The 12269-nt window shown below is 39.6% G+C and overlaps 1 protein-coding gene and 1 non-coding gene across 2 annotated transcripts in view; one reads left to right on the top strand and one right to left on the bottom strand.

Annotated features, from left to right (window-relative positions):
* LOC106173996 (uncharacterized) overlaps positions 1–12269 on the top strand; it is a 28037-nt gene that overhangs the window by 4038 nt on the left and 11730 nt on the right. Inside the window, exons 5-25 of the mRNA XM_013555359.3 lie at positions 18–359; positions 646–663; positions 953–1126; positions 1380–1550; positions 1792–1962; positions 3986–4546; positions 4877–4942; positions 5197–5499; positions 6086–6349; positions 6597–6638; positions 6844–7182; positions 7386–7613; positions 7822–7854; positions 8291–8416; positions 8617–8748; positions 9082–9108; positions 9355–9472; positions 9823–9962; positions 10922–11036; positions 11424–11563; positions 12014–12145. Coding sequence (XP_013410813.1) covers positions 18–359; positions 646–663; positions 953–1126; positions 1380–1550; positions 1792–1962; positions 3986–4546; positions 4877–4942; positions 5197–5499; positions 6086–6349; positions 6597–6638; positions 6844–7182; positions 7386–7613; positions 7822–7854; positions 8291–8416; positions 8617–8748; positions 9082–9108; positions 9355–9472; positions 9823–9962; positions 10922–11036; positions 11424–11563; positions 12014–12145 — 3642 coding nt within the window. The remainder of the gene's footprint in view (positions 1–17; positions 360–645; positions 664–952; positions 1127–1379; positions 1551–1791; positions 1963–3985; positions 4547–4876; positions 4943–5196; positions 5500–6085; positions 6350–6596; positions 6639–6843; positions 7183–7385; positions 7614–7821; positions 7855–8290; positions 8417–8616; positions 8749–9081; positions 9109–9354; positions 9473–9822; positions 9963–10921; positions 11037–11423; positions 11564–12013; positions 12146–12269) is intronic.
* Trnac-gca (transfer RNA cysteine (anticodon GCA)) lies at positions 10472–10543 on the bottom strand. Its single transcript has one exon. It is a non-coding gene; the product is annotated as a tRNA-Cys (tRNA).

Raw genomic sequence — 12269 nt, 5'->3', positions numbered from 1 at the left:
CATTTCCCTCTCTTCAGCTGCCATTAAGTATACAAGTGGGGGTACCGACACGGCTAAAGGCATCAACTATATGACAAACACGATGTTCACAGCGGCCAACGGCGCAAGGAAAAACGCCGTCAAAATCGGAATTGTTATGACAGACGGTTCGTCCAACGATAAAACAGCGACTCTGCAAGCCGCAGCTGCTGCCCGCGCAAAGGGCATCTCTATGTTCGCCATTGGCATCGGAAGTGGTATTGGCCAGGCTGAACTGAACGGCATTGGCAGTGACCCGGACAAGGACTTCGTGTTTGTTGTCAATAACTTTGCTGTTCTGGACAATATTAAGGCGATTCTGAAGAAGAAAACTTGTGAAGGTATTGTTGTTTCATGAGAATACCTGCAGTTATTTTAAGTCCTTCGCTGCTTTACTTGCTAACGTGTTAAATGTGTCTAAAACAAATTTTCTTTAGCCAACAATCAGATAGTTTCGAGTTACGTATAGTTTATATTTCATTAATGTGTATTAAAGTAATTATTATGAGAAGATTGCAATGTTTTCTGAAATTTGATGTTAATTCCGTTAAACGTGTGTTTGACGATATTAAGACTGCTATGTGAATTAATTATTCTTTTTTTTTTTTTTTTTACTTTTCTTTCAAGTTCCAAAGCCACCTCCAAGTACGTATCTTTAGGCAGCAGAGACCAAAAATGAACATTTAAGCAGAACATTAAGCAGAACTTTGTTATGCTATTATCACAATCATTAATTTACTTCAAAACTTTGCGCCCTATTTGCGTATAGTTGTTGATAATCAAAATTTAAGTAAATAAAGCAATAAGTGTTATAGCTCTGTGAATCGACTGTTAGATATGTTTTCCAGTGTTACTTTAATATATTAATAAATAAATAGAGGTACTGTTTACTGTAATGACTTTTAAATGGAAATCTTAATATGTATGTCTCTAGTCGATGGTGGATGGTCTGGTTACGGCAGCTGGAGCCAGTGCTCCGTGACGTGTGGTTCAGGAACACAATTCCAGGAGAGAACATGTACCAATCCCGCCCCAGCCTTCGGTGGAAAATACTGCACGGGTTCTGACAGACAGACCAAAGTCTGTAAGGCGTCAGCCTCGTGTGCAGGTGAGGAGGGGAGTAGGATTGGGCGAAATTTCCCCAGCGGGCTTTTACTGGGTGTCACGAGAGTGCCCTGATTTAAATAGAAAAGTTTTAGTCTCGTTCAATTCGGGAGGAGTATAATGTGTGTTAAAGCAGGCCAGTAAGTCTTGTAAATGATTACTTGATTAACATATTGCATATAGCTTCAAACATCAAACATGAATAATGTAAATAAAGTGCATATCTTTATATAAAAAATTCTCTCACTCTTCAAAAGTTGATGGGAAGTGGTCGGCATTTGGTGCCTGGAGTAAGTGCCCTGTGACTTGTGGTGGAGGTAAGATATTTAGAGAACGCCAGTGCAACAATCCAGCACCGAAAAATGGAGGCAAAAACTGTGTCGGAGCCGCAAGGGAGACCAAAGATTGCGCCACTGCACCATGTCCAGGTAGATAAGTTAACTTTTATTTCTTCATAATTTTATCTTTTTCATTCTATCCTTTATTTATTTTTACTTTGTGTAAGATTTAAAAAAAAACAGGGAAAAGAAATAAATGTGTTCAAATAAACTGCTGAAGATACATTATTCCTTCAACTTTAAAACTTTATAAAAATTTTGTGCAAGAACATTTATGCGAGTTTAATGTATATCAAATAAATGTGTTCAAAATTGTCTATTCTGCTCTCAGTACACGGCAAATGGAGCGCGTACGGCGCGTGGAGCACGTGCAGCAAGTCGTGCGGAGGAGGTACCCAGTATAGAGACAGAGCATGCAATAACCCGGCCCCTCTCCACGGTGGAAACAACTGTGTGGGCGCTGCCAGAGAGACGAGAGTTTGTAACACCCAGAAATGCAAGAGTAAGTAGACGTACAAGGCCCCTTGTAGTTTACCCAAATTGATCTTTTAATTGAAAAAATATTGTCTTATCTTTTATCTTATTTAACCTCATTCTTTTAATTCTTGTTAACTTTTTATTTTACTTTTATTGATATAATAATTAAATTATAACAAGGCGAATATGCAAGTCAAATCCAATGATTCGAAAATACAGACTTGACATTTAATATGGAATATTTTTTTCGAAATAATTTTTTATCAGTTTTTTCCTATTTTGCTGACTGATAAATGAAAATAAGGATTAAAATCGTGTTTTAATAACTTTAAATTATCTCTTTGATGTCATTGTGACATCAGTTCATTAATGGAATTCGCCAGAGAAGCAAACAAAAACACGTTGCCTATTCCATGTCATACGACTCCCATTAAAAGAGATATTTTAGATCTCCATATTTTCCAAATTATCGTCTGTAAAAAGGGTAATACGCTCCACAAAAGACCCTCATGTCAGTTGCTAGTCACAGTAATGGTCGTTGTTACGCCTGGCCTCTTCGTGGCTGTTGCCAGCGCTCTCAAGCGGCAAGGCATTTCTTGGGGGTAGGTTTTAAGAGGTCAATCTGGAATAGCATTCCAGGCATCGGTCTAAAATTGTCCAATCTGGTCCAGTTTTGTTGTAGGACATGTAGGCAGTTGATTGGTGAGTAATGGTCTACCGAAATATTGTCTATGTGGTTCAAATGTGGCGATTTTGATGACCAGGGTAGCTGCTCATTCCCTTGGTTCTGTAAGTTATCTGCTATTAAAAGTGCTCTGTGTGAACCTGCAACCTCATCGTGCAACCTAGAATTGTTCCTAAGGTGCCCCCTATCAAATGATAGTCAAGTGGTTCCGAGATTATTCCTTTATTTGATCTGGTTCAGGTTTTCGTCGATGACTACCGTTGGTGTTTTGGCACCAATGTGGAATCTACTCCAAATACTGACGCTGTCAATCACCCTTGTCACTTTAGACCCGGCATATGCTTCGTCGTAGGCCTCTTCTGAATATCTGTAAACTCTGTTTTGACTAATTGGGCGGTACAGGTGAAATCTGACCTCAATAAAGAAAACCACGCAGTTTCAGTGTTCTACCCAGAATCGTTCATGGCCCCCAATTCATTAGAGAAACAGACGACGATGTTTTGCTGTATACAGTGGGTACCTCGGAGGTCATTTGGTGTTCTTACCTGCTAAAACCAGTTTAGTGTTCGCTAAGGGCTTTGAAAAATGCATTTTAGTGGCAATTTACCCCTCGTTCTGAACGGACTAAGTGTTTTTTGTTGAGTTGCAGCAGCGTATACCGAAAGACAGTGGGTCCTGTACCCTGTAGGTAAAATTTTGATACATTGGGGGTCACCTCTGTGCAGGTACATCAGTCTGGGCATTACTCTATAAAACTGTGGGGGCCGTTCCGTTTGGCGCTATGATCTGTCTGGTTATGTTTGTCTTTTTCGCGCCATTCTGCCTTAGATTAACAAATTTGTAATGCACTACTTGGCTCATTTTACGCACTGCAAAACTGACCGCTTGCATGCAAAATTTCAAATTCTTCTATGCAGTAGTTGCCGAAATATGGATATTTTTTTGACAGAACCAAGCTTTGCCTAAGCCAAGCTTTGATCAGCCCAAAGGAACACTACCCAATTAAATCACTGCAAATTACATAATGTAGCAGCGCAACAGGCATGAAAGTCAGTTAATTGGTAGTGACACACCTGATTGCACACTTTTACATTCACAAATCTTATATGAGATCGGAGTTTTTTGAAAAAAAGAACGTATTTTTACCTAGGTATACCTTCGAAACTGAAATATTCCATATTAAATGTCAAGTCTGTACATCCAAGAATATCAGAAAATGGAAAGTCCTCCATGTACAAAGTCCTCTTTTCTATAGGTCAGTAATGTTTAAATGAGTTACAACAAAAATAGTCCAAGTAATTACAAAAGACAAAACATCCTTGTTCTGTACTGCAGTTGGTGAAAATTTCTTTTAATCAAACAGCATGCGGATTTGAGGCGGACATTACCTTCGTAATTGACGCCTCTGGCAGCGTGCAGGCAGCCAACTTTGAGAAGATGAAGGATTTCATAAAGCAGGTGGCCAGTGAATGGGAAGTAGGACCACAACACGTGCGGATCGGCGTAGTCAAATTCTCCAGTAACGCTATCCAGGAGTTCCACATGGACAGATACAACACGGAGACCGATGTCGTCAACGCCGTCTCGAAGATCTCTTACACCAAGGGCGGAACCAACACCGCTCTTGCCCTGAAGCTTGCCCGCGAGCAGAGCTTTGCCACCGCTCACGTTCGCCCTGGTGTTCCCCACATCGCCATAGTAATGACAGATGGACGCAGTGGCAATGCAGCAGCGACAGCCAATGAGGCCAAGGCTCTTATTAAGGCCGGGGTGACTGTGTTCGCGATTGGTATTGGTCCGAATATTCAAACGTCAGAGTTGAATGCCATCGCCAGTGATCCGGACAGTGACTACGTCATCAAGGTGGCCGGATTTGACGGACTTCAGGCTCTGCAGGTGCAGCTTGCGGCTAAAGCCTGCGCAGGTAACACATTATGAAAATCATCCTAGGCCTGACATTGGTCATTTGGTCTAGCTCTTTTGTACGATATAATTTCAATGTGGCATTATGCATGGGGGCTCATACGTTGTCCTTTACTATCATTTTTATGTTCTAAAGGAAGATTTTGATTGTAATCACAAATATATTTGGTCAGTCATTATCCAGCTTTAAAGTCATAGCAAATTATATCAAAGTGTTTTTTTTTACTTATTGATTAATTATACAACTGCCTTAAAATCAATGTAAACACTTTCACTTAGATAAATTGCTGGTCTGAAGGATGGTTTATACGGTATTTTGGGTTCGTTTCAGTGACCACTACTCCCGCCCCTCCTACCACAACTCAAATCGTGACTGTTCCACCAACCTTTGCCCCAAGTGAGTGCTTTTAATGATATTTTCTTTAATTATTAATAACTTTTCTTGTGAACATATCAAAATTATGAATAGGCCTATATTATTTTCTAATGCATTGCCTTACATATTTAGTTTTGGATAAACATAGATTGATGACGTCGGCATTAAATTCATTGTGCATTAAAGAAGCTTTTGCATCCAATCGTCTTGCATGTCTTCATGCGTGCATGCTTACGATCACACCACAAAGGTATCTAATCTTCCCGCTCTACCAGGTGCTTGTGGAGCCCAGGCCGACATCATCTTCGTTTTGGACTCATCCGGAAGTGTCGGGGCTGCAAACTTCAAGAAACAGCTCGCCTTCGTCCATGACGTTGTTAGCCAGTTTGATATCGCTCCTGACAAGATCAGAGTCGGCGTCCTTCGCTTCCATACCTCAGTCTTTGAGGAGTTCCCTCTTAATAAATACACCGACAAGGCAGCCTTGCTCCGAGCTATAGACGCCATTAAGTACACCCCGGGTGGAACTGAAACACACAAAGCCATCAAGTACTTGCGGGAAAATGCCTTTACTGCAGGTCGGTACTAAAGTTTTTTTTTTTAATTAAAAAAACGTTAATGGCACGATCGGATCTGGTGTCATATTTTAATAAATCTGTCATATAGGGAGTGTATTGTCTCATTGTTTAAGCCTTGCATCAATTTCAAAGTAATCATCTGTGGAGCCAACGAAAGTCGCTGATTGGGTTCCAGCTCGGCTTGACTATATTCTACTGCGAGCGACAATAAAGGCCCAGCCGAGAAGGCCATTCATTAGAGGACACGCTGGCTAGGGGGTATGCTAAAAGAGTACGGTGGGAGAATGCTGCCAACCCCACATTATAGCCGTTGAAAACATCAAATAAACAGTATATGAATATGTAGCTAATTAAATAAATCATAGTATACAAATTCGTGAATTATCAAACCGATATTGCTAATTATACCAATATTAACGATTCATTTTGTGAATTTCCAGCCAAGGGGAAACCGACCTTATGTGGTTGACATTGGTGTTATAATGACCGAAGGAATTAATTAACTTGCAGTATTCAATTTCGTGAATGCACGCACTTGGTTATACCGATAGGTCTTATCATCCAAATATAACTGATTTATCTTCAGCCAAGGGAGACCGCCCTAATGTGGTCAACATTGGTGTTGTGATGACCGATGGTCAGTCCTACAGACCCGCAACCACCGCCTCGGAGTCCGCCGCCGCCAGGGCTGCCAAGATCACTATGATGGCGGTTGGTATAGGCAGCGGTGTGAGACAGTCAGAACTGAACGCTATTGCGTCCGACCCGGACAGCCAGCACGCGTTCTCCGTGCAGAACTTTGACGCCCTGAAGAATATGGGGAATTTGTTCACCCAGAAGACGTGCGCTGGTAAATGTTTATTGTAAAGAAGCATTAGCTGTGTAATAACTGATTTTATGACACTTTACAGCAAGGCAGCTTTTGTTTTTATATGGAATGAAATAATTACAAATATTTGTTATTCAAAATAAGTGCTGCTTGCCAACAGTTAGTTACACCGAAGACTGAGGCAATTGTCAATAACTGCATGTTTTAAAAACTATATTGTATTTTTAATTTGCAGTAAATCAACATCATTTTGATGTTATTTTTTCAGTTGCCCCCACCGCGGTTGCTGTGACGCCAACAACCCCCTCAAGTAAGTAATTTAAACACATCGTGGTTTTGTAGGAACACTGCAGCCTGTCAGTTGCAATAAGCTTGCTTCATAGTTTGCATTAATTGTAATGAGCAACGTTTTCCATATAATACTAATTGCAAAATATCTGCTTACGTTAGCAAGAATAGACTCCAAGAACATTCATAAGTTACTGAGAATGAAACAAATTATCGAATCATTACAGATTGTGGTAGCCTTGCAGACATCGTATTTGTTCTCGATTCCTCGGGCAGTGTCGGGGCCGCGAACTTCGAGAAGGTCAAGGACTTTGTCAAGGACATTGTCAACGATCTTGACATTGGCGCCAACAGCGTGCGTGTTGGCGTTGTCAAATTCCACAGTCGTCCATACAGCGAGTTCCATCTGAATAAGTACTACGACAAGAAAGCCCTGGCGAACGCAGTGGACGGTATTAAGTATACCCGAGGCGGCACCATCACCTCTGAGGGTATAAAGATGATGACAGACTTGGCTTTCAAGCCCGCCAACGGAGATAGACCAAATGTTCAGAATATTGGAATAGGTGAGAGCTGATAAAGAGTTAAAATATGTCATATAAAATATTGGTTCCCTTTAAAGCATTAAATTTCCATTGAAAAATAGCAAAATGGTATTTTTATGTACCCCTTCTCCTATTATATTCTCCAAGCGCTCACCGCCGGACGCAAGTTCAAAAGTTTCAGGGGCAGATCATATTACATGCGTTGATATTTTATCAACTTTCAGTCATTACCGACGGAAAATCCAACAACGGGCGTAAGTTCTCCAAAGATGCTGCTGACGCTGCAAGAAAGGCTGGAATAGAGGTGTTTGCTATCGGTGTTGGAAGCGGCGTCGACCAGAACGAGTTAAAGGATATTGGTAACGATCCTGACAAGGATTACGTGTTCACTGTTGGCAACTTCGATGCTTTGAAATCCATTAAGAGCCAGCTTACGGTACAGACTTGCAAAGGTAGGGACTATAAAATCATCTGTTTAATGCTGATATTCCTCTTTCAATTATAGTAAACTTCACGTTTTCGCAAACCTCATATCTTACTTCTTTTGGTGTAATGAATGGCAGTCGTCCTGCAAACAAATTATTTAAAGAGAAAAAAAATGCTTGTCAGTGTATGCATTTTAAATGCTTAATGTGGATGTTTTCTATGTTTCTTTTGCAGTAATTCCTACTGGAACGATAGTGCCACCTACAGGTTTGTAAAGTAAAAGTATAGACACACTGTATTTGTTTCCATAGTGCAGGGTTGTGCTAATAATTTTTTGTTGTTTTTTTCCTAATTATATATGATATGAATACGGTGTATAATGACACGGTGCTTCATACAGAACACAATATACAGTTATCCGAATTTCATTTTGCGCTTTACGTTTTAAATAATGAGTAATTGTGAGCGTTATGCAAACATTGGCTGAGTTCTAGTTGAATGAAGCTTGTAAAACTATCCGTGTGCCATTTAGTTAACGCCTTTGCTTTGAGCATAGAGAGAGAAACTGTACATCGATTGTGCATGTTTTTGCGGCCTTTGGTAAAATTTCATGTAAATGGACAATACACATGATATTCCCAGAGAAATTGAATCGTAACAGTTCGAATTTTTATACCATTATGCTGTTTATCTCGTCTGATAGTTCCAACCGCAGGACCGGATCCTTGCAGAGATGTCATAGACTGCGAGTCGTACGGTAAATCCATGTGCACCAACTACCCAGAATTCGCCAATGGCAACTGCCAGAGATACTGCGGCATATGCACACGTGAGTGGGAAAAATCAGGACGATGATTGAATGTGCACAAAATAATTAATATAAGCAAATATGTGATTAAGGACAAATCATAAAGTATAAAATAGCTTGGGTTTTAATCACAAGTTACCTTCTTGAAATGCTGAGACATCCACGTCTATGGATATGTCACATTTGATTTACTGTGTGTATGATTCAAATGATATTAACAGCGCAAGTGACCGTCACCCCCGCCCCAGAGGTGTGCAAGGACACTCAGGACTGCCGAGGCTACAACATCGACGACTGTAAAACGTACGAGGGCTTCATGAAGACCAACTGCAAGAGCTTCTGTGGTTTCTGCTGTAAGTGTTTTTTGATATTTAATTTAATTGTATGTTGTATCTTTTATATACATTTGACAGGATCTCTTGGTTAGACTAATAGTCACCCGAAACTGTTGAACAGTTTTCCGTTAATTTAGCTGATGCCCCATTTATTGTGTCAGTAAGAGCAACAATTTCGGGTGTGCCCATTCTGAGTTTAAATAATTATTGCAAATTAAATTAGAAAAACAGTGGAATAAGATTCTAATGTATAATAAGGACAGTATTTCATTTCAGTATTTCATATTGATATAAAAAAAGCATCCATGTGATTATAACCAAGTGTAAGATTTATCATTCCTCTCATTTCAGCCACCAATACGATCACGGGCGGCTATTGTAAGTACTGCATTTCATGAATAATAATTATTATACTTATTTCTTGTTACTTAAACAGGTGAATTGTACAGTTTAAATGTGAAACAATAGAAAGGAGAGGAAGTATGTAATAAATTATAGGAAAAACATTTAAATGAAAATTGGAGTTGAAGCCATGGGACATTCAAAATGCATTGCGACTTCAAAAGATTTCGTAAAAAAGCATTAGATTCGGCCTTTTTCCTAAAATAATGTTTTTTTCTTAAGTCGGCAAGTGTTTCTACAAGGGCCAGACGTACAGCCAAGGAGACAAGTGGTCTGATGGTTGTGAATACGAGTGTGAATGTATAGACGGCGCAGGCGCAAAGTACCAGTGCTACAACAAGTATGACAAACAAAGCATATATCATTCAGGAATATTTCTTGACCGCAATAAATGAATATTTAGAAAGTTTTTATATTTTATATAATGATGCGTATTCCCCCACTAACATTAACTAATATGGGCATTTTCTTAACCCCTGAAAAGTATATAAAACGAGATTCTGAACATATTTTAATTTGCGATATTGTTGGCATTTATTGTTTCATGTATGACAGGACAATATACAGAAGAAAAAATAACTTCATTCTGATTTTAATGGCGTTGTGTGGGTAAATGACATTATTTAAATTCCCCGTAAATGCCATCCAGCAGGTTCCAACACATTCAAACTACCCATCCCTCCTCTCCAGATGTCCTATCTACTCCAACCTGCCGTCCCAGTGTACACTGACCCGAGTACCTGGCCAGTGCTGTATGCAGCCTGTGTGTAACTGGGGAACCACCTTTGGGACGTTCACTGGGACCGGAGTCGGCACCCTGAACGGAATAGGTGAGTTATAGTTACGTTCCAAATACTTGTGTATGTGTACAGTTTAACTTGTAGTCCTTACACCACTCTGAGTTTCAGGGTTGTTAGGAGTCCTCGCACCCCGACTTTTAGATTTTCATAGGTCTTCATTTCCATCAGCATGTATTTTTCTTCGTTCAGTAACTTACTGGCAGGGCTATGTTGATAGTAGAAGGTCGAGTTTCCAGTAATTTCTACAAGTCGGAGCGAGTGCCTGTCTCAAAGTGCTTGTCTCAAAGGGACCTTTGTCGGTAATTGAGAATATCTAAAAAACGAACAGCAAATAATGGATTTTGGAAATCGGCAACCGTAGGCCTACTTTAATCGGGGATTTTTTTTTTTGTTTTGTTTTGTTTTGTTTTGTTCTTTGTTCTTGACTTCTGCGTCTACAAAAATGTATTATTTCGATTAGGGGATATGTGTTTATTCATTTGTACTGCCTAATACATTACGATAGCCACAATAATTAAATGAAAGAAGAAAAAGAATGGAGGGGGCACCCGGATTTGAACCGGGGACCTCTCGATCTGCAGTCGAATGCTCTACCACTGAGCTATACCCCCGCTTGTTATTGTTACTATTCACGTCATTTATCCTTGGCCTGGTATGTTACAGCTTCTCAGGTTAATAATAAGGCTATCCCATTTGAATACATAAACCGCAGTCAGAATTATAATAGCCCTCACTACAAATGTATAACGATAACATCTACCTATCAGTGCTAATGTGATGCACATCCTAAAACCTCTTCAGTCTAGATTTTTGATAAACTCATTAGTACTGGTTAGGTTTACATGAGCGCTATTAAACTTTTTTCCTTTTTACGTTAAAGCGAATTACTGAAATATCTAATTTCTCCATATTACGTAATCGTCAGCACGTGAGGCGCGACCGGACTTTCACCGAAGACATATTTATAATTTTTTTATTCTATGTTCCAGACGTGTGCGTCTACAAAGGCACGAAGTACTACCAAGGCAAGCTGTGGCAGGACGGCTGTGACTCTCAGTGTCAGTGCATTGACGCCAAGACAGGGTACTACGAGTGCCAAGATTTGTGAGTTATCAACATTCTTATTTATTTATTTATTTATTTATATAATATATCAAACAATTAAGTGTGTTATGCCAGTTGATATAATCGTGACAATATCTTTGCTACTCGTAGTACCATTGTGCTGAATATTCCACCATTGCCTCTCCCTTTTCATCTTTATTCCTTTTTCATTGTTTCATTTCATACTCCTTGACGATATATCTTTCTCTTTGCCATCTTGCTCATAAGAACAGAATGAATTCCATCTCCCATTTTCAATTCCACCGCCACTAAAAATACCCATATTAAACAAGATGGGTGTGCTCATTGGGCATAATAAGAATATATAATAATGTAAATATCAAGCACTTGTTATGAAGTTCCAAAGTATGATATTTCTACCTACAGGTGCCCGACCTACACCAACCTTCCATCCCAGTGTAAGATGGAGGCTGTTCCCGGGCAGTGCTGTGCTGAACCCCGCTGTAACTGGCAGACCAACTACGGGTCCTTCACCGGTATCGGCGCTGTTACCGGGACATCAGCAGGTAAATGTCCTGGGGCCTGTGTCACAAAAGGACATTAGCTGGAAATGGAATATTTTTTTACTAAAGCTAGGCATTGTTTTTATTGTTATTTGTGTTTTTTAATGCCACAATGATTTTATAGACTATTGCTGGCTTTGTTTGTCAAAATAGAAATTTTGTTCTAAAGTTATTTTGTCAGGTAAGTCTCTGCTTACACTTAACAAGGTTTTTGAAAAGTTTTGACCCTGACTCAAGAAGTATAGGGAGTGGTTTTCCATACTTGGTACTGAATTTAGAACAACCAACGCTTTTCTTGTTCTCACATATTTAAAATATAGTTTTATTTCAACATTTTCACCAGTATCTGTTAAAATAAAAGTATGGTAAATGGCTTATTTGGAATTGTATAAATAACACCGAACTTTCACAAATAAATGCACAGTTATGAACATTTAATCATATTTCCTCCAGGTCAAGTCCCCACCACTCCCCCACCATGTGTTGATAAAATCCCTAACTGTAACGAGTTCGCCATCCCGTGGGCATGTGGAGAGTACAAGAGCTGGGCGGAGAACTCCTGTAGGAAGTCGTGTAATCTCTGTAGTAAGTTCACTCTCTCTTTCCCTCTCTCTCTTACACAGACACACACAAACCGTGTGGTTCACAATACTTAATTACCAAAATGCGTTTTGTTATTTAAATTATGTGATTTATTAACGCACTTTTA

The sequence above is a fragment of the Lingula anatina genome, chromosome 4, assembly GCF_051362555.1.
Source record: "Lingula anatina isolate TDL-2025a chromosome 4, LinAna3.0, whole genome shotgun sequence".
NCBI classification, from domain to species: Eukaryota; Metazoa; Brachiopoda; class Lingulata; order Lingulida; family Lingulidae; genus Lingula; species Lingula anatina.
This window is presented reverse-complemented; position numbering and strand designations above follow the sequence as displayed.